Here is a 23,941-nt window from a genome sequence, read left to right as displayed (position 1 = left end):
AAATCCCCAAGCACATGTGAGAATTTCTCTTTCAGAGTTCAAAACCACAACTGCAAAATTCAATTTACACTAGAATCTTAATAGGGGTTTTCTATTTCAAGTTTTGCTTAATCAGTTTAAAAACATTATATATATATATATATATATATATATATATATATTACAAACATGTAATACACATGTAATATATATATTACAAACAAGAGAAGGGCTGTTGGAATTTCTTTCGAACATGATCTAGATCAAATTTTAGTCAAGACTCACTTTACTGAAAAGATTTATGTTAATAAAACATAGTTTTCATATAACTGGAATATTTTCTTACACATGGATTCTGAACCATGGTGGCTATTCATCATAAATAACATTGAGTAAGATAAAGGGCACAAATAAGTGCCTCAGATGAAAACATTAGGACCCTTTGCCCAAAAGCTCAAAGTAACAGATTTACATTTGTTATTGTTTAATATTTACTCACATAGAAAAAATAAATTAAAGGAAAATATTTCAAATAAAAATTAAATAGCCACATTGGAAAATTAAGATGACAGGTGAAGCAACAAATGATATATAAAGCCAAAATCCTTATTGTGACATTTTGTAAATATACAAAGTGCAAGAAAGAATTCTCACAGGTGGACTTAGGGTAACAGGACCACTTGAATAACTTAGAAAGTATGGACAGTGTAGACTAAACTGACAGCAAATACTTTTCTTAAATTTAATAAATCATTTTAAAAAATGGGTTTGATATTATATAGTAGTTTTTGTGTAGATCTGTTCTTGGTTTACTTTTTCTTGGAAAAACTTATCTATTTAATGATATCACATCACTTTTTATTGAAAGATATATATAAATATTTTTAACAAGTTAAGAGCAAAAAGAATAGTGAAACTCCTTTTGGTAGGTACAGGGACTATTACTGGGAACGCATCTTTGAACTCATGCGATTTCAAGATATCAAAGGAAATGAGGTATGGAAGATATAACTTTCTATTTAAAAGTAAATAACTCCATGGTCAAAGATGAAGATTACTGTTTATAGGGTAAAACAGCACTTAATCTATTCTAGTTCATCTTTTTTTAATGCCTTTGAATTAGAATAATATTTTTTACTTACTTATGCCTATGTATCCACAGGTAAGAAAGAGAAAACATGTGACAGAAAAAAAAAGTTTTAACTATAGTTAATTTGAGATGATTATGAAAATACTAACAGGAACTAGCATTAAACAATAAGTATACCGAAAAAATGCATATTTTTATATTTTCTTTGTATTCATTCATTAGAATAATATATAATTTTTAGATATAATTGTATGACATATAATTGGTTTTCTAATCACATAAAATTACATCTAGCTATCTATTTCATATACATAAGTAAAATTCACCTTTATTAAACATGAATAATTTCAGTCCCAAGACAAAAATTTTAAATGACATTCTAAGAATTTCTTCCGTGTCCTATCTAAAAAATGTCTACACTGATATATATAGAAGACATAAGGACTGTAAGAAAGAAAGTATAAAAATACTATAAAAACTGAGAGATTAATTATTGAATCTACATGAAGTTACTACTGCATGAAGATTTTTTTCAAAACACTTTTGATATTTTCCTTTTACAAACATTTGTCTATAATTTGTCATTCATTTTTCTACTAATTATTAGAATCCCTGTAGTTTTGAATAGATAAGTTAAACATTCATTAAAGGTAATTAAATTATAAAATTTAAAATAATAAATACATATTAGAATTGCACAATCCTCTACTAATTCTATAACAATTTTTCAAATAAAAAGTCTTTAAGTGTTGCTATTTGAAAATTATCACCATCAAACTGTATTGGTTTCAAATGATATTACTTTATACCTGCTTTTGTTAAATAAAAATAAAAGCATATCTCTCTCTAATTTCATATAAAACAAATATAACTTTACATCTAAATCTATTTTTTAGTTTCTAAACATTTTTTCTAGAGAAAAGTGGTTAACATAATAAAAAAGAATCAAATCATATTGGCTCAATTCCTACATTCACCAATAATTTAAAAAGAGACCATCATTTTCAACTTATGAAAAAAATGATTTAAAAACTATATTTGAGGCATGAATCCTATATTATATTATTATTTTAGAAATAGAATAAGTATTAAATCATTTTAAATCTAATTTTAGCATTAAAATATACGACATTGATATTAGTTTAAAATTTTAACAGCTATTCTTCACATAAGCTTCTATAATAGTATAAATATTGCAAATAGTATTGACTCATATGTTTAAAACCAGTTTTCCAATTAAAGGGTAAATTTCATAATTTTGAGGCTTGTTTTATTTCTACTAGTAAATGCTATACTGTTACAGTAGAATGTGTTTAAGAAACTCAACTCCAACCAATTCCAGGGAATGTTTTCTTGATATAACTTACTCATATTCAGAATTTTATAACATCCTTGGTTATTTTGGATGTCATGCCCAGAAATAGTTATTCTTGAGTTTTAAAAATATAAACAAGTTAATCATCTCCAAAATAATCAGGTTTTGAGAGTACATCATTATAGAAACAGCTGTGTAGACTTTCAATAACAATTTAAAAGTCTCCTTCAAAAATGATGATTTAACATTGCTTAGAAATTCCAAATATTATAAAAGAAATATTAAGCTATCAAAGCAGTATCTTTTGAGGGGAATATAGTAAAAATAATATTATCTAATTGTTTTGGGTATTTAATATTTAATTGTTTATTTCTATTCAGATATTATTTATTCTATTTTAAGACATTGTAAAATACTGTTAGTAAAGTCTATGGCTTTAGACCATAGAATTGTTTTATGTCAATAAGCAGGAGTTGGCCTTTGATATTAAATCAGGAATTACTATATTATGATCATCCTTTATTCTCATTTTCTATGAGAAACAATTTTTTTCAAAATCTATTATATTTATAGCCTAATTATAATATTCAAACTCTTTATCTGCAAATATCTCCTCATTTTGAACACATATTTCTTTTCTCTTAGTTGAATTTTTTTGTTATTAATTTTCAATTTATCTTCTTTAGGGTTCTTAATTTTTTGCTTTAAAAATCTAAGAATGTAGGCTGCAAACTGCATTTTGTACATCAAGTTAGAATTAGGTACTCACCACACAGCATCTGTCAAAACTCATTTACTTCTAAAAGCCCCTGAAAGGTCTACTTACGTTGTGCTGTCCCCAACTTCTTCATAGAGATGCGCACCCGGGGGTGGTGGAGGCGGAGGGGCAGCCACTGGTGCAGGCGCAGCAGCTGCTGGTTTAGGCAGGGCCATCGCAGCCTGAAGTCGTGCTGTCTTGGTGCACTCAGCTTGGCGTCTTTAGGAAAGTAAGCATGTTTTTGTAAAACTACTGGAGAAATCATAGACTTATCAACAGGCTATCTTTTAATAATAAACTGCCTTTTGACCCAGTGATTCCACTGCTGGGATTATACCCTAAGCATCCCAAAACACCAATTCAAAAGAACCTATGCACCCCAATATTCATAGCAGCACAATTTACAATAGCCAAGTGTTAGAAGCAACCTAAGTGCCCATTAGTAAATGAGTGGATCAAAAAACTATGGTATATTTACTACACAGCAGAAAGAAAGAGCGAGCTACTACCCTTCGTGACAAATTGATGGAGCTGGAGAGCATTATGCTAAGTGAAATAAGTAAGGAGGTGAAAGACAAATACCATATGATCTCACCTATAAGTGGAACCTAACCAACAAAACAAGCAAGGAAAATGTAACCAGCAACATTGAAAGAAAAAAGAAACCGGAGAGAATCAAGAGGGGGCAGGAGCAGGGAAAGGGAAGGGAAGGGTCAAGTCAAGGAACACGTATAACGGACCCGTGGACAAAGCAAAAGTGGGGAAAGATTGAGGGTGGGAGGTGGGAGTGGGTAGAGTAGGGGGAAGTGGTGGCGGGAAGGTGGAGACAAATGTATTGGAACAATAAAAAAATATTAAAAAAATAATGCACAGTTATCAGAGAAACTACTTGGTTAAAAAAAAACAAACTTTCATACAAGCATTTGAACTTATAAACTAATATTATTTCAAAACTATCCTTACAGAATATTTAAAAATACTCTCTCACAGTTCTTTAAGATATTTACCCCTTGAATTGTTATTTACAGATATTTTTATTCTATCTGTTATGAACAGGTAGTATTCATTTGAAATATTTGCGAAATTAAATTACAAGATAAAATGGAGAAGATAAAATATTAATTAAAATGTGATTGACAATTGGTAGTTGTTTAATGGATCTCTTTCATAATGTGAGATATATAAAAGACATATTTTTTATCATTCATCTTTCACCTATTGAAATAACACTTATTTAAAAATAATTTAAAACATTTCAACATTAGTTTACAGAGGCGTGTAGGTGTGTACATTTAGGAGGGAGATTTGGTTATCTTTTATTTCCTTTGAGTACCTAGGGATGCCTATCATTCTTGCAATAGAAATAGGCTATTCTTTTTTACTGTCCTGGGCACTGATTGTTAACTTCTTCCTCAAAGCCAAGATCTCAGAGAGTAGGAGCTGTCAGAGCAAACTGTCTTTTTCACTTTTCCTCCAATTTTGTGCAATTGTGTAAAACTAGCTCAATTGTGTGTATGTGTGTATACACACATACATACATATACCACAAGGGAATTTGAACTAAAAATCATATGCTTACTGCAAATACAAAGCAGACAAATGAAACATGGTTCTGGGCAAGGTGACTACTTTAACAGTATCATCAGCATTTCTCTTTTCATATTACATAAAATTGTGAGCAAAATATTACTAATAATACTTACACTTTAAACCTGTGGGAAAGCAATGAGTAAAAAAAAGAGAGAGAGACAGCTACATTAAAAATATTGCATTCATAATACATAAATATCTGATTTATTCTAAATCATGAATAATTTACTGGTTACACTCTGACACAAATTGAATGACATAGCAGAAAAAATTATTTCAATTAAGAAAGTAAAAATGGCAAGCACTTTATTGTTACCATTATAGGTATATAAGCTATTAAAACATTCAATACAGAAAAACAAATAAATGAATGAAATGGAATAAGAAAAACCTTAATAAAATATGGGTAAGTGAATTTCAATTTTGATAGAGAAATAGAATGTTAAAAAGACCTGGTATTTATAATAAGCCTCTTGGTTTACTGTGCTTGAAGAACATAAAAAGCATAGGGAGAGTTGAGGAGTGCCGTCAGAGGAATGGTGGCGTGACAGATCCTCTTGGTCTCTTCCCTTGAAGTTTCAACAATTTTAACAGCTATAATTTAACAAAGAATTCCCTGCTCAGTACACAAACATGTCTGAAAGATCTACACATTAAAACATCTAAACATGGGCAAGTGGAACCAAACTGGGAAGGTGAGAAGGAAGACGAGCTCAAAGCAGCAATGGATACAGCCTTGAAGCCTGGAGTTCACTGCAGGGCTCACCAGGGAGAAGGAAATAGTGAGGCTGTGGTAGTAACTCTCTTCAGCCAGGAGGAGCAAAACATTTAGTGAGCATTCCTGCAGGAGTGGGCAGTACTACCTGCAGTTAAGCCCAGTGACCTGGGCAGGGATGAAGCATGAAGATGTGGCCACAGTTGTCCTGCAATCAGCATTCTTGACAGAGAAAAAAACTCACCTGTTTTCACCCTTTGTGTCAGGCTGCAGAGCACCGTATCTGCCAAGCCTACAACTGGTACTACAGAAACTTTTTTTCCCCCTGAGCAAAGAGCACATTCTGCAACTAATTCCAGAATCAGGTGGAGACACAGAAGAGATGCCACAAAGGTCCACTGGTGGCTGTTGCTAACAGAGCAAAGCAGCAAAAGAGGCGGCTGGGTTCCATCAGCTTACCCCACCCATACATATCATTGCCGCACTGCCAGCTGAGTCTGGCTGTAAAGGGACAGCCCTGGAATTTCAGAGATTTGGAGCCCCATTGCACACTGTGTTCCCTTGTGGGGAAAGTCCCCTATAAACCAGGCAACTGAATCACAGGGGAGGCGTCCACCTTTCCAGGGAACACAGGCCATTTTCCACCACCCTGCAGAGATCTGAAAAAGCCAGAGAAGATCATGAGAGATTTAAAAAATGTAATCACTAGCACTACCTACTGGAAAATAATAGAAAGACTTATCAATCTGTTATAAAAATGTCACTGATACATAGACAGCTAGACAGAGAAGAAAAATCCATCAAATACCATGCACAACCAAAGTAATGAGGCAGCTCAGAAAGAAAAGAAATAATCTCCAGAAAATAAGCTTAAAGACATGAAAATACATAATTTAAGTGACAGAATTCAAGACCGCAGTTCTAAAAACTCAATGAGATGCAAGAAAACAGATAGGTTGTTTAATAAACAAAGAAATAAAATCAATGAACAAAATGTATACTTTACCAAAGAGATTGAAACTTAAAATATATTTTTTTATTTTATATATTTGTATATATAAATAAATTCTGGATATGAAAAACTCAGTAAAAGGGATCAGTAATAAACTGGTGAGCATAGGAAGCAGAGCTGGCCAGATGGTGAAAAGAATTAGTGATATTGAAGGTAGAAATCTAGAAATGATGCAGAGAAAAGAAGAAAGAGACTTGGGAATAAAAATATTAAAAGAACTCCACAAGAACTATGTGACTCCATCAGAAAGAGCAATGTAAGAAAATAGACATAGGGAAGGGATGAAGAAGGGAACAGAGAACCTATTCAAACAAATAGTTGATAAGAACTTCCCAAACCTATGGAAAGAGGTAGATCCTCAAAAAAGAGGCAAAGAGAACACCTAATTACCTCAATCTAAAAAGGTCTTCTCCAAGGCACATTTTATTATAATTGTGAAAAATTAATGACAGAGTTCTCAAGGCAGCCAGGGAAAAGAAGAAAGTATCCTATAAAGGAAAACCCGTTAGATTATCATTGGATTTCTCAGCAGAAACTCTATAAGCTAGAAGAATGGAACCAAATACTTTAACTACTGAAAGAGAGAAATTAACAGCCAAGAATAACATATCCAACAAAGTTATCCTTTAGATATGAAGGAGAAATAAAGACTTTTCCAGACATGCAGCAACTGAGGGAATTTATCTCCCTTAGAAGACCTCCATTGCAGAAATTCTTAAGGTGGTTTTTCTACCTGAAACAAAGAACAAAAAGGTCACAGAACTATGAGTAAGATCACCAACAAACACATAGCATTTTAAATAGGGATAATTGGTGACAACAAACACATAAATGAGGAGGGGGCTAAAAATCTGAATTTGCAAAAGAGGATTAGATGCATTCAAAATTAAAAAAAACTACTGCATACATGAAACATTTTTTCATAAATCTAATGATAACCACACACACAAAACAAAACAAAACTGAAACACATAACATAAATCAAAGAGGAAACAGAGAAAAATGTATAGAATACCACCAAACAAAAACAACAGAGAGAAATACAATGGAAAATAACCAATGAAGGGAAAGGGCTGCTGGAAAAGAAATGATAAAATGGTTATTGGAAATCTTTATACATCAACAATAGCCCTCAATGTGAATGGACTGGATTCACCAATAAAAAGGCATTGAGTAGCAAATTGGATCAGAAAACAAAACTCAACATTATGCTGCCATCAGGAGACACATCTAAGCTACAAAAACAAAGCTAGACTCAAAGTAAAAGTGATTCTCCAAGTAAATAGTATCTACAGAAAAGAAGGGATAGCCATACTTATATCTGACTAAATAGATTTCAAGATAACAAAAGTAACGAGAGACAAAGATGGACATTTTATAATGATAAAGGGGACACTACATCAAGAAGACCTAACACTTCTCAATATATATGTGCTCAATCGGGGGTACAAAACTATATATAAAGCAACTGCTAACAGAAATAAAGAGAGAAACTGACAAAAACACAGTCATAATAGGGCACACAAGATTCCACTGATACAACTAGATAGACAATCCTAACAGAAAATAAATAAAGGAATATTGGCCTTCAATGACACATTATACCAGGTGGATATTGTTGACATTTACAGAGCCTTTCATCCCATTACATCCATTTACACATTCTTCTCCTGTGCCCATGGAATATTCTCATGGACAGAGCATATGTTGGGACAAAAAACTAGCTAATTTAACAGGGCTGATGTCATACCAAGCATATTCTCTTACTACACACTTTGAAATTATAAATCAACTGCAAAAAGGAAGTAAAAAATATGCACAAACATGAAGAGATTGAACAACATACCACTAAAAAGTGACTGAGTAAAAAAAAAAAATATGAAAACTTACGGAATGCAGCAAAAGCAGTAAAAAGAAGGGAATTTATATTATTACAGACCTATCTCAAGAAACAAGAAATATATCAAGCAAACAACCTAAAGAACTAAAAGAGAATAACAAAAACATCAAATAATAAAAATAAAAGCATAATCAAACAAAAAAGAGAGTAAAATGACTATACAAAAATTAATGCAACAAATAACTAGTTCTTTGAAGATTAATATATTTGAAAAACCCCTGACTAGACTCAATAAGGAAAAAAATATAAAAGATTCAAACAAAATCAGAAATGAAAGAGAATTTACCACAAACATCACAGAAATACAAATTATACTAGAATACTATGAAAGACTATGTGCAACCAAATAAATAGTCTACAAGAACTGGATAAGTTCCTAGAAATATGTATATAAACTTCCTAGACTGAATCTTTAAAAACTGGAAACTCTAACTAGACTGATCAATATGGAGGAAATTGAAACTATCCAAAATAAAAGTCCAGGGCCAGAAGGCTTCCCTAGTGAATTCTACTGAACGTTCAAATAAGATTCAATACCTCTCTTTCTCAAGCTCTCCCAAAAAACTGAAGATAAGGCAATACTTTCTAACACATTTTATGATCAATATAACCCAGACACCAAAACCTGGCAAGTATAAGACAGACAAAGAAAACTACAGATCTACAAAGAAAACTATATCTCTGATGAATACAGATGCAAAAATCCTAAACAAATCAAGTATAGCAATACACTGAAAAAATAATACATCATGGTCAATTGGGGTTCATTCCAGGAGCAGAAGGATGGTTCAAAATATGCAAACCAATTGGTGTAATATGCTACATTAACAAAAAAAAAAAAAGAATAAAAATCACATTTTTTTTCAATAGGTGCAGAAAAAAGATTTGATAAGATACAACTTCCATTTATGATTAAAACACTTGATAAAATAGGTATAGAAAGAAAGTACCTCAACATATTAAAGTCCACATAAGACAGATCCTTAGCTAATAATATACTCAATGTTGAAAAAATAAAATTTTTTTCTCAAAGATCAGAAACAAGACAAGGATGTCCACTTTTACCACTCTATCCATCATAATATTAAAAGTCTTAGAGCAATCAGGCAAGAGGGAAAAAAAAAAAGGCATCTGAATTTGGAATGAAGAATTGAAAATGTCACCTTTTGCATGTGACATGATTCTGAATATAGTAGAAAACCTTAAAAGCTCTATCAGAAAACTGCTAGAAATAATAAACCTACACAGTAAAGTTGCAGAATACAAAATCACTGTACTGCATTCACTACACTAACAATGAAATTTCAGAAAAAGAAATGAAAAAAAATCCTTTTACATTTGCAACAAAAATAATTAAAACCTAAGAATAAACTTAACAAGGGATGTGAAGGACCTATACACTGAGAACTATAACATATTATTAAAAGAGATTGAAAAAGGCACAACGAAATGGAAAGATTTTCTGTGTTCATGGTTTGAAAGAACCAACATAGTTTAAATGGCCATATTACCCAAATTAATATACAAATTCAATGAAATCCCCACCAAAATTCCAATGACATTTTTTAAAGAAATAGAACAAAAAGGTCATCAGAGTTTTACAAAACTGCAAAATACTCCAACTAGCCAAAGCAGTCTTGAGAATAAACAACGAACTTGAAGGCATCACACTACCTGACTTCAAATTATACTACAGAGCAACAATAATCAAAACATCATGGTATTGGCAGAAAAACAGACACACATAATAATGGAACCGAATTTAGGGCCCAGAAATAAATGAATATGTATTTGGGGAAACCATTTTCAACAAGAGCCAAAAACATACAATGGAGACAAGAAATCCTCTTCAATAAATAGTACTGGGAAAATTGTAAAGCCACATACAAAAGAATTAAACTAGACTACAGTTTGTCCTTATGTACAAAAATTAACTCAAAATGCATCAAAGTCCTGAATATAAGATCTAAAATAATAAATTACATAGAAGGAAACATAGGCACTAAACTATGGATTTGGGTTGTAGAGAACATTTTATAAATTTGACTCCCAAACCAAGGTAGGTAAAGGCAAAATTAATGAATGGGACTACATCAAACTAAAAAGCTTTTGCACAGCAAAAGAAACTGCCAACAAAACAAATAGGCAACCAACCAAATGGGACAAGATGTTTGCAAACAACAGCTCTGACAAGAGATTAATATCCAAAATATATAAAGAACTCATATAACTCAACACCAAATAATCAATCAATCCAATTAAAAAATGGCCAGAGGATCAGAACAGATACTTCTCTCAAGAAGACATATAATAATGGCCAACAGATATATGGAAAAGTGCTCAGCTTCACTAGCTATTCGGGAAATGGAAATCAAAACTACAATGAGACCATGTCACACTTATCAGAATGGCTATTATCAACCAGACAATAATAACAAGTTTTGGAGAAGCTGTGGAGAAAAAGAGACCCTCATTCACAACTGAGGGAATGAACTGGTATAGCCACAGTGGAAAACAGTATAGAGGTTCCTCAAAAAGTTAAGAATAGAGTTACCATATGACCCAGCAATCCATTTTCTGGGGGGACATCTACCCCCCAAGATTAAAAAAAAAATTTGTAAAGATATATGCATCCCTATGGTCATTGTAGCATTATTCTTGGTGCCCTTGACATGGAAACAGCCAAAGTGTCCTTTAATAGATGATTGGATAAAGAAGATGTGGTACATATATACAATGGACTACCACTTAGCCATAAGAAGTACTGCCATTTGGGATAACATGGATAGACCTTGAAAATATCATGCTAAGAGAAATAATTCAGTCATCAAAAGTTAAGGACCATACGATTTCACTCATATACAAGATACAAAACTGAAACTCAGGCACAGACAACAGAACAGTGGTTATCAGAGGGAGGGAGTTTTAAAGGGGTCAAATATATGGTGACAAAACCTATGTAATCTTATTTACCAATGTCACACCAATAAATGTAATAAAAATAATAATAAAATAGAATTACGTAGCATGCTTTGACTGTATTCTTTACCTCACTTTGAAGTTGAGCAATAAATTCATGATGTTGCCCTGACTGGTGTGGGTCAATGGATTGAGTGTTGTCCTGCAAAACTGCAAGGTTGAGAGTTCAATTCTGACCACAGCACAGGCCTGGGTTTCAGGCCAAGTACCCTCTTGGGAGCGTGCAAGAGGAAACCAATCAATGTTTCTCTTACACATCGACATTTCTCTCCACCTCTCTCTCCCTCCCTTCACCTCTCTCTAAATATAAATAAAATCAATATTTTTAAAATAAATTAATGACTTTTTTCATGTTTGCTTGGTTTTTCTATGCATTGCAAATTTTAAATACACATCTTAATATAAAAGAAAAACCATCCATTCCAATTTTATTTACAAGCAGAATATGAAGGTGCAAAAGTTGGACTTTTAAAAATAGAATTTTACTTTGAAACATGAGCAGTGTAAAACTCATTTGGCTTAATTTTGTTAACTATAAAAAGCAGCAACTAAAATTAATTCATAAAGTGTTAAGCTGATTACTGAACTAAAAATAATTAAATAATGTATCTATAAAGGTTTAAATATTAAGCGTCAGTTTTTTGTTAAATTTCATGCTACTGAGTTTAATATCCAGTTTTTGATCACTGCATTGTGTGTGAAATAAAGGTTTTCTCATTGATATTATTGCTACTAGAATGCAATAAAGCTCTTTTGGAAATAGTTGAATAAAAAAGGACAATTGTAATGCAAATTATATTTAACATGAATATTTATACTGGGTTGATAGCTTAATAATTTAAAACAATTTGCCCAGTATTGAGTTTTTTCATAGGCCTTAAATTTGGCATATCTATTTATTTGTTAAGGATACATGAACCGCAACATATCAACCTAAATGTTATACAGGGTATTTGCAACTTCACATTGATTTTGCGTTGGAAAATATTTTTATAGTATTTTGATGTAGAGCATATTTAACTTTCAGATTGGAATTACCTTACCTTATCTAATTTAAAAGACAGTTCTCAGTGTTAGAGAACAAATATATTGGCAAAATAATATATAAGAACTTTCCTTGTAGTTATTTTAAATAATGATAGCAGTTCTACTGTTATTTCTTACTGTTTGTTATAACAGCATTTTATATGATTTATTACTCTTATTTGTTTTTTATTTTCATTTTGTGAATGGCTACTCTTATGGCTACCTCTATTCTTAACCTATTCCCAATTATTTTCAACTATCATTGTCAATAGGGATAAAATATGTAGACTTTTATCACAATGATTCCCCATATCTAGTGTCAGATATGAATAGCTAGGTAGCCTATCTCAAATATATATGTTTAAATTAGATAAAATTACATGACTACTTTGAAGGGCCTAAGTAAGAAAAATATAGTGCTTTTAAATAGATACATTTGACTGTAGGAATCAGAAAAACTTCTACTTATATAGCGAATATATACTGTTCAATGTTACAACACAGTTTCTATAAAGGCTACCCAGAAAGAAGGGGAGCACGTGGAAAATTACATAGGATGTGCTATAATTTTTAAATGATTTTGCCAATTCCAATCATCTGCACAGAGGTAAATGTAACCATATGGATAAAAACCTATCATGACAATGTAGTTAATTAGGCTACAGACTTTCCTTAGGAACTGGCTGAACTGAGTATCTGATTGCCATTTCACTGTCTTTTTCCCCAGGAGACCTATTACCTTCTCCCAAGGCTCTCATCCTGATGAAGAGCATAAACAAAGGCATGGCAGCTAACCAAAGATTTCTATGGATGAGAATATATTAAGAGCTCAGGAACACTGAACAATCTGTGAAAAATGTATTGGAAGTTTACCTCATTTTCCTTTAAAGGAAGGTCAGTTGGTACAGGAAAGATACAGCAATCCCTGAATGGTTGTACCATTGATATTTTACAGCTACAAAGCCATGTTACCAGAGATGATTTTTCCATAACACCTTCTTGAGGGACTATCCACATTTCGCATCTATGAATACTTACTGTCTGTAGCTGACCAAAACCACCAAGACGGCAGGAATACAGCAGAGGATAATGATGAAGGCCAGAGCCAGCAAGGCCCCTTCTGTGTAGCCTAGACTTTCTCCTCGTTTTTTAATGCTGGTCACTGCCTCTGGGGTCCGGATCTCCAGAATGCGTCCTCCTTCCCCATAATGTGGCTGAAAGTCTTTATTGATATCAAGCAGTTTGCCATCCAAAAATCTTTATTGTTAGATAAATAGCAAAAATAATATTATTAACACAGAAAAGCTTTTTAAAAATAAAATATTTTGTAATGTTTTATATTTTTAATTGAAACATAAACTCAGACAAGTCTTACTACAAATTTAAAAAGCATATAAAAAAGCAAGAGCAGTAAGAAGAGTAATTACATATCTATATATATAGCTAACATATTAATAACAATGAACCTTACTTAATATGCTTACAGGCTTAGGAAAAGACATTATCCATCTCATTGAACTAATTATCACTATGTTGAGATTATTAATGTTATTATGTTATTCAGGTGTAATAATATATAATATTTTAAATGTTATAGCATAATTTAAAGTAGCATTCCTGCATTTTATCTCCTTGGGTCCTCAAAATAACTCTGTAAAGTAGAACATTATAACATTGATTTACTGCAGTCCACAAAACTATACAGAAACAAATCTGAGACACCAACTCAAGCCTTCAGACTCTATTTGTGTTTCACACAACATCTTAAATATTAACACTCTTACATTCAAAATAAAACAATGGTTTATGAGTAAAAGGTAAATAAATTAAAAGGAATTTTCTGTTTAGAAAGAAAAGACAATAAGTAATGTAGGTAGTAAATTAGTATAATCAGAATGACAAGAGTTGATGGTCAATTTAATCCAGTAGTTTTGGCAAACTCTTCCTCCAAGTAATGCAATTCCAACTATGGGCATTTTATTGGGAGGAGATTCAAGAAAAAAAATTAGTGCTTAATTTTGTTGGATTGAATAATGTTACATATTTTATGCTGTGATTAAAAAGCTTTTTTTCCTCAAAAAATTCCTAGGAAACATTTGAAAATTCCCTTACAAATCCTACAATATTAATGCAATATTAGTGTTCTTAATACCATAAAACTACAACATATCTTAGGTATTTTTCTTTTTTTTAATTTTTGAGACTTTTATTTATAGAAGTTAAACATCTTATTATAGAACATTGGAAACACAAAATATTTAAAAAAGCAAAATTGTCCATAAGCCCAGAACACAAATAACCACAGCTAACATTTTAACATTTTGGTATACTAAAGTCTAAAGTTTTTCTTTTCTTTTTCTTTTAGTATTGATAACTATTTTATATACTTGTGATTATATAGCACAAAGTGAAAATATTGTTTCAGAAATATATTTTAATAGAAAAAATACCATACTTCAGTTTAAAATGTGAAAAACACAAATGTGAAAGAAAAAATGAAAATGGCCCCACATTTCACCATTAAATGATAACCAAAGATGTCAAACTTGTGCATTTTATAGTTCATTTTATGCTTTTTTGACACTCTTTATTCTACTTTTCTGAGTCATTATGCTGATTTTAAATTTAATTAACACATTGCTCATAGAGATTCTGCATAGAAAAAAAAAATAGATGGTTGATAATCAGATATAAATTCCATAGGATAGTGTATTTGTGTTCCTGTTTAAGAAACCTAATGGTTTAATAGTTTAATTTTATTTTTAAGCTACACACATTTTTACTTTTTAAAAAAAGATTTTAAATTTATTTTTAGAGGTGGGGAGGGAGAAAGAGAAGGGAAGAAATAGCAATGTGTGAGAGAAGCATCAACTGATTGATTGTCTCTCACACATCCCCATCTGGGGACCTGGCCTGCAATCCAGGCATGTGCCCTGCCTAGGACCTGAGCATGTGATCTTTTTGGTTCGCAGGCGGGTGCTTAGTCCACCAAGCCACACCAGCCAGAGCTGTACATTTTTACTTAAGTTTCTTTACTGTAACATAAGACAATTTGGATTTTTTTTTAACAAATATGATTTTGTAGGTAAAAAACATACTTTTTAAAGCAATTTACCTAGGTTGTTTTTAGATATGTTAAGGATATAATAATAAAAACTTAAAGATTGTTCAAAGTACTAGAATAGAATAGAACGATAAAACTTTTTGCTTGAATTGTTAAGTTAATAAATTACAAATGATGCATAGATTTAGTCATTTCACAAGAAATACTATATTTATTAGAAATTAGAAAAGATCAGAAGTAGAGTAAGATCATTAATTACTGAGAAAATTTTACCTCTATTCTGCAAAATCCACTTGAGAGATCATAAACCTATTGGATTCCTGTATTTGATATCAAATCACCTAAAAGATTTGTTAACCTTTTTACACTACAACAGCTATTCTTTTTAGGTATTTATATTGGTTTATTTACCAGTTTAGGTAAATTTTGTAATTGTTTACTAGAAGAACTGATGATTATAGAATTCATACCTGATCTAGAATTTTTTTTATTTATACATGCAAAACAACTTGCCTAGATAAAACATTCTTGAATTATAATACTTTTCCTTAAAAATTTATAAATTTCATGTCATTACCTTTGTCATTTTACATGCAGGTGTGATGTATAAGGCTTATCTAATATTTTTCCTTTATAATTGTCATTTTTATTTCTGTTTCAATGGTTTCAAAACATACGCAGATACTTTTGAAGGACCTATGAGCACCTTTTCATTGATTTTGCCTGTAATCTAATAACATCTTTTAATTCTACTTTCAATTTTTATTTTTGTGATAACTACTACAATTTTTACCTCAAGGATACCTGCAGTTATCAGGTTGTATCTTAATTAACCTCTAAGTATATTGAGATCTCTTTCATGATTGTTATATATATTTTAATCTTTTTGTTAATATGCTATGAGTTTCTCACGTATATTATGCTGTCAATTTATTTTTCAGATGGTTTCTCTTTTCAGGCAGTGTTGAATCTAGACTTTTAATGTATTTTATGTTTTCTCCCTGATTTCAGGACTAAGAGTTCTGGTATCTCCAAATCACTACATCAGTCTTTGAAGGAACAATTTAATTGGTTCTCCCTGGAATGCGTGCTAATCCACATCCAGTCAATGGAAGCAGAGAAATGGCATACTCCATTTGGCCATTTCGCCCACCACAACATTGGAGAGGCCAATTCTGTCTTTGCAGTTCTTTTAGCAGAAACATGTAAAGGTTTCAGGGCATGTAAAATACATACACTACTTCACAATCTCATACCACCTTGCTTTCCACTAAAATGTTAAACTATTTCCAATGGTTTCAGTAGGAGAATATTTCCAGAGGGACATAGTCTACCTCTGAGTTGTCAGTATGTTATTTGCTTTGCTTTGTTTTTCAGTATTTATCACTGATCCCATTTTCCCCCTGCTTACTTATTCTAGAAAGAAAATAGATCTGTAAAATTCAACATCATGAAGAACTGCGATTTTCTCTTTATTTTCATCCAATTTACTTAGTTGCTGCTTAAAAGCAGATCTTAAGCCTCAAGGTGAGGCAAACAGATCCTCTCCCAGTATCCAGGCAACATTAATTGATTACTGATCTGTTTTCCTGTGATGAGACAAGTTCCTAAACCAAATTTCATGCCTTCTGATTCGGTCAACAGATGGAACACATGCCAACATGCATTCCTTCTCTATTTGTGTGTGGGACCCATCTTTCAAAGCACAGTGTTTTCACTACTAGTCTACCCTGCATTTTACCTTGATGATTCTGTTGTAACATACATATTGACACAGAAATAGACGGGAGCATGAGCAGAAGAATATACTCTGTACCCCACAGGAACCCACACCTAAACAGTAGAGAGGCAGCTGCTTTTTTTCCTGGTACGTACACAATCTGGGCCTCTAAAACAGGTTTACATAAGGGGCAATGGTTAACACATCTGCCCACACACATTCTACTTGGATGAGGTTGTTTTGCTTAATAAAGCAAGTCAAGGGTAGACCTGATTTCCTATAGTGATTTCCTATGTACAATTCCAGATCATTTTAACCAAATTCTAATACTTAGTTTTCCATTTATTTGAATTTTTAGTGTTCTATATTTAAGGTTATTTTTCCTGGATTTAGGAAGTTGATAGAATGTTTATCAGAGCTTGATAATCAGATTATATTTTAAAGTATAAATATTTTTAAATACTTATTTTAAACATAGCTTATAGAATACACAAGCTTTCTCTACCTTCTTCATCTCTCATTTACCATATGAATGGACTAGTGTTAAAGAGACTGGACATATAAGAATGGTGTACAAGCTAAAACTGTATGTTCTTTTTTTAAAAATTAATTGTTTTATTTTAAAGTAATATCTGTTATGAATGTAGTTTAAGTCTGTTCATAAACAGAGTTTTATTGCTCTTATTTTAGAAAAAATGACAGTGATTTAATATGAACTTAATTTTTTAATTTATGGTCTTTAAAAAGCAAACAGATAAATAGACATTTACTAAATAAATATACTCATATGCTGTTCAGTATATATAGAAAAAATAAATTCTGAAATTATGGATTTTGGAACATATATGTGAATTTATTTATACACAGACCTAGAAATATGTGAATATATACTTATGAGTACATATTAATACATATTTTTCATCTAAAAATGTGTTTCAATTTAGGTAAGAATCACACTCCATGAAACTGTTGAACACTAGGTGTCACTAGATTAAAGCAGAAACTAACATTTAAAAGTGCTAAACCGTTCTAGAATACCTTCTAAGGGAGAATATGTCATAGTGTCTTGTTTAAGACTCTGTATTTTCTTTATTTTTAAGATTTATAACTAAATATTCAAATTCACACCAGGATAAAATATAACACAGGTTATAGCCTTAGATGAAAGTGATCAAGTCCCCACCCCAAGTCAAGGGAAATATCAGATACTACTTTTTTCTGATTTAATAAGACCTTCCTTGAAGAAAGCAAAATTTGTTCCTAAAATTTAAACCTACAGACACTGTTGAAGGCAAATTGCTTCTCTAAGAAGGAATCTGTACTTTCCCCTCAAACACCCCAGGCCTTGAAACAAGAGTGGGAGCTGATATGAGCTGATTTGAAGAAACTGCCACTTGTTCATAAGTATAATAGACCCTCTGATGCCAAAAGGTGAAAAGACCCTCTGAAATCACTCTGTTCCATGCTTGGACCTGAAAACTTCTAGATGTGTGGACGCTGGGTATTGTCTCTTAGAGTATTTTTGCTTACACTTCACTTTCAACAATAGTTTGGTGGGTTTTAAACATTAAATACTTATAGCCTTAAACCAGGATTATCTATGGATAATATTGTAACCAAAAAGCCATTACTGACAATAAGAGTACTTACTTAAAAAGCTCATTTCTGTCGATGGCTCTATTGGTTTGGGGGTCAATTGCATAGACAGTCAAGTCACACTTGGTGTAATCTTCTAGAGAAAAGGCATCTCCATGCCGGCGAGCACCAATGGACTCCACCACAACTTTGGAACCAGGAATTTGCTCCTGAACATAGCGATCCAAAATCCTATAAATCAAACAAAGTACACACATGACATCCTGATAGGCTTTCTAAGGGAAAAGAAAATCACTCTCAACTTGAAATGACATTTAGTAAATGAAAAATGATGACAGCCTGTTTTTTCACTTATGTTTACTGAATATGAACCCTCGAAAAAAATTCTACTTTTTTTAGCATTTAACTCTCAATGGTGCTGGAAGCTGAATAAGGTAGAAAGAGGTCACTAACCATGCTCTATTTAAGTCTTGACTTTTTAAATTTATGATTCCATTTGAGCTTTTACATGGCTCATGAGAAATGACAACTGTGTTGTGCTAACAAAGCTGTCTATGCTACACAAGAGCCATGGGGTCTTAGAACTCTTGAGTTCATCATATGTTAGTGTTATAAGTTTCACTTCCCATAAGATTTTGTGATACATGGAGGGTTATCAGTGGGGAGGGGGAAAAGGTACAGGGAATAAGAAGCCTAACTGGTAGGCACAAAATAGACAAGGGGAGGTTAAGAATAGTATAGAAAATGGAGAAGCCAAAGAACTTATATGCACAGTCCATGGACGTGAACTAAGTGGGGGAAATGCTGGTGGGTAGAGGGGTGCGGGGTGGAGGGGAATAAAGGAGAGAAAAAATGGGGCAACTGTAATAACATAATCAATAAAATATACTTAAAATAAAATGGCTCAACTTTTATAAATTATTCTCTGTTTAAAGAAAAACATAAAGGACAGACTAAAGCTTAGAGATCAATTTATGATGCTTTATTATCTTCCTTGAAGTGTATATCCAGGCATAGGTGGCTTTTAAAAGAGAGTAACATGTTTTTAGAATTCAGGCTGCTTCTGTCATCTTTTGTATTGAATATGACAAATTCCTTCTTTGCTTCATCTCATTACCTTGAACTATCTGAATTGTTTCTTTGTGAAGTCTAGCGTTTTGCACATAAGGAAATTTTTTTATGGTGACAGTGGTATCACCACACTATTAAATCTGGTAAACATCTAGTGTTAAATCTGGTGTTAAACCTAGCTAACATCTCAAGAAAAGCAGAGGTTATACATGACCACTAGGTACCATAAACACTGATGAAATTTTAGGTTTGCAATGTGGAGAAAAATGCATTCCATTCCAATACACAAGTAATAATAACATTAGAGACACATACTAAAAACAATATTCTGCAAAGTTCTCTGAGAATCAAGAATTTTGTGGCCCACACATATAGTAGTCCCCACAGGTGTTCCCTCACTTGCACATGACTTTGGTCCCTATCTGCTGCCCTGCACCCCACTGATTCCCCTGACTATCCAAACAGTGGCTGTGAATGCAAAAAGAACAAGCCTTTTGTTCTGAAAACTAGCTGAACTTTTCAATCAATCTTCTACTAGAGCCCCATAAGACATTCTGCCTTCCTTCCTGAGCCTGGTATTTTCAAATAAAAGCTTGTGCTAATAGTGCCCTGAGTGATTTTATTCTACAACCTTTTAGTCGCCTTCTCTCCCCCTCAAATTGGATTTATAGAACTACTTTGGAGATGCACTTAATTTAAAAAAAAAAAAAACCTTTAAAAAATAATCTAGGGTTCTGTTTTTGATCAGGATGGGGATGGAGCCTACATTTTATTCTATCATTGCTCAGTGGTTTAATACCTGGCATAAAATGCATATTTTAAGATCTCTAATAGAGTAATACTAAGTGGACACAGAACAAATATTCAATAAAGCATTTTTAACTAATTACATTCCTAACACTATAAAATACGTGTTCACACACTATCCCCTTTTACACTTGACAGTACTGAACTTTACCTAAGCCTTGTGATCCTGGAAACCAGGCAAGGTTAGGAAGTTCCCCCATGCTGATATGTTCCAGGAAACTGCTTGCTGCAAAGAGCCATTCTCCTCTGTGGCATAGATAAGGCTCAGAAAGACCCTTTGTTTACCTAGGACAAACCTGGAACAGATCCTGCAAATTCTTTACAATATAAATGATTAACTGAATTGTTCTGTCCTCGCAGATCAATCAGAACAAAATACTTGTTACCCGAATAGTGGTTAAGTCTCTCTCCTTCCTCAAAGCCCCTGAACTTTGACCCACTATTAACCTGAGGAAGCACACCACCCTTCCTAAAAGGCCCCTCCCATAAGGGGTTAGGGTAAAACATTTTCTGATCTGCTGTCTGATCATCCCACTTCCTCACACAGGTTCTTTTTAGCCTTCTTTACATCTTATTTTTTAAAAAAAGGGGGGGGGATTCTCTTGGTTAAAGAGTTCTCTGCATTACAATGGTCTCCCTCCAACTAGTGCATTAGTTCCTTCCTTCTTTGTGTCCCAGAACAGTCCTTTCAATAAAGTTTCTTTTCTTCTAGATCTAGATTTATTTTTATTTGACACATGGTACAAGTAGATTGCTGAAGGAAATTGTTTCTCATGCTCCTAGTGAAATGAGGGTTCTCATAATTCTGATTTGATTTAAACTGTAGTTTTAAAAACTATCCTTGTTTTCTTTCTCTCTCTCAGCACACTTCTCTGACCTGCCCTTAATACCTCACCATCTCAGACTCCTGCAGCACCGCAGAGTCCGTTTCTGATCCCCGCAGGCTAAAGAGAACATCTTGATCTGTTATGTTTCAGCTCCTGAGCCTGATAGTGGGATGGCCCTCTTGACTATCTCTCCTTAAAACTAGTTTTGGACACAGGACCTGATCTCGGAGTTGTCCTCAACACCTGAAGAAACACTTTGTTACCTTTATCTCATCTCTGATCAATCAGCTCCTATCAGGACCCTGAATCCCTAACCAACAGTGTCTTGTGATTTTGTCCTATATAAACTAACCTTTGTGCCATTGGGGAGTTGGATCTTTCAGTGCATGAGCTGGCCTGACTCCAGATTGTCCAATTCTAATAAAATTCTTTCTTTACTACAAACCCCTGCTCGTGTAATTTTTGGCCAGAGTATACAGGCAGATGGACTATTACTGGCCAAAGCAAGTAATATGCAAAGATTTTTAGCAAACTACACATATAAAACACAAGAATATTCATTATTCCCTTTCCTTGATTTCCTATTCCCACAGTGAATCAGGTGTTAAGTTTCAAAATTTCCAATTGCATAAACTGCTTTTCTCTCAGTTAATCTGTGTGAAGTCTAGTCAGCATGACTTAATTATAATTAAAACTTGTTCTAACAAACTACAAAATGACTAAGTTCTAAATTTTTTTTTTCCTGCAACTAAAAATAACAAATACTAGCAAGTAAGTCCTAATCAGGTCCCCACTTTCCATTTCATAGCAAAATGTCACCCCGTGTAGTGCCTACTCATTGGCAAATAGAAACTGCAGTGCTCCTTTGATCAGTCATTTCCTTCGTGGACAATTATGTGCTTGGGACTGTGTTCTCTATACCATAGAAATTGTATGTAATCCTCCTAAGATCCACGTAGAGAAAGCATTGATTAAAAAAAAAAAGATATTAATATCTCCATTTCACAAGTGGATTTTGTAGCTTTTTGGCTACAAAGCATTTATGCTCTTTCCCTAATTTGATGAGTTAGATTTGTCTCCAACAGTGATATCTAATAGGACTTTAATCCATGGCCTTATCTTGCCATCATCCTATGCCATCAAAGGCTACATGTGACTTAGAACAGGCCATTTCATTTTTCTGTCTAGAATTTGATTCTTGGGTCAAAGCCCCAAGATTTCTAAATGGCTGGAACTCGTGCACTGGAGATGCAATGTTCTCACCAGACAGAAATTGCATATCCACCAATACCAGCCATGGTTTCCCAGGCCTCTGCAGCTGCCCTTGTTTTTGACAATTTCCCAGTCTGTTTTTCTACCTTTTGTTGATGTTGTCATCTCTGAAAGATCCAATAAATTTCCCTTTGCCGAAGCTTGCTTGAGTTGATTTTCAGCACATTAGAACTAGTATTGTGCATATTTTATTTTAAGATCCTCATCCACTTTACCAAAACCCAAATCATGTTTCTAATTCTCTCATGGTAGCAGCATCTATCCAATTTTCCTAGTCCTACTCTAATTGGTCCTACTAGACTCTTTGCAATTCTGTCGATCATATATTTTATATTCTGTGTAAAGTTGCAGGGTTGCTCATGATAGAGTTTTTTAAGAATTGTATTATAGAAAAATCCAGGCATTTAAATTTGCTTTGAATCTAAATTCTTGGAAGCAATATATCAATATAAAATACAAGTAATTCAATAAAATACATAGCAGAATAGTGTTGATTATGGCAAACTGTTTCAAAACACAGAACTGCACTTGATTAATCTCCTAAGAAGAAAATACAGTGCAAATGAATTAGTATAATAACTGTAATCATTGAACAAAAATTAAAATTTCATTTAGGGTTTACTGTTCAACTTTAGTTTAAAATATTTATAACTTATAATAATACTTAATACTATGTTTCTATGTTATCTTTAAACAAAGTTTTAATAACTAAATTCTTAAAGAAATATGTTAATATAATTAACATATAGTATATTTTATATGTATATATTTATATATAAATATATAAAACATGTTTTACTGTACTTGCACATGATAATTAATGTCCAGTTCAGAAATTGTTTATTAAATGGTTTTCTTAGATAAATGTCGAAAGGAACATTTAACAGAAACATATTTTTTTCTATGCAAAACCTTTTATATTTTTAAATCCTAAACTAAGAGTAGTAATATATAACTGGCTCAGTTAACTAATCTATTCTCAAACCAAGTTATTTTTGGTAGATACCCCTGAATTTTAATTTACAACATCACTTTACCTAGTTACGTTTACATGTATTATCAATTACTTTCAATAAGAAATTTTCTTATAAAAAATTAGATGTAGAGTTTTAACTGAAATAGTAGTTTAGCTCTTTTTTACACTAAAATTATTACAGCAGCCATCTTCTTAATTACTTATTTGTGTGAATGAGCCAAACTAAAATTACCATTTGATGAGTT

The 23,941-nt window shown here is 32.5% G+C and overlaps 1 protein-coding gene across 13 annotated transcripts in view; it reads right to left on the bottom strand.

Moving 5' to 3' along the window:
- PCDH15 (protocadherin related 15) overlaps window positions 1–23,941 on the bottom strand; it is a 704,528-nt gene that overhangs the window by 24,367 nt on the left and 656,220 nt on the right. For 5 of the 13 annotated variants that reach the window (XM_054572779.1, XM_054572781.1, XM_054572772.1 and 2 more), the window contains 5 exons: window positions 18,798–18,974; window positions 13,402–13,620; window positions 4,845–4,853; window positions 3,211–3,360; window positions 1,122–1,127 (listed from right to left, as the gene is read on the bottom strand). In XM_054572779.1, the coding sequence (XP_054428754.1) occupies window positions 1,122–1,127; window positions 3,211–3,360; window positions 4,845–4,853; window positions 13,402–13,620; window positions 18,798–18,974 (561 nt within the window). Of the gene's footprint in view, window positions 1–1,121; window positions 1,128–2,349; window positions 2,359–3,210; window positions 3,361–4,844; window positions 4,854–13,401; window positions 13,621–18,797; window positions 18,975–23,941 lie in introns of all 13 variants that reach the window. The other 8 variants (XM_054572777.1, XM_054572778.1, XM_054572770.1 and 5 more) reach the window with 4 other exon arrangements.

The sequence above is a fragment of the Pteronotus mesoamericanus genome, unplaced genomic scaffold (assembly GCF_021234165.1).
Source record: "Pteronotus mesoamericanus isolate MK-2021 breed Mesoamerican mustached bat unplaced genomic scaffold, CSHL_Meso_final contig_24, whole genome shotgun sequence".
Classification (NCBI taxonomy): Eukaryota; Metazoa; Chordata; class Mammalia; order Chiroptera; family Mormoopidae; genus Pteronotus; species Pteronotus mesoamericanus.
The sequence above is the reverse complement of the archived record's forward strand: the minus strand, read 5'-3'. Positions and strand labels throughout refer to the sequence as shown.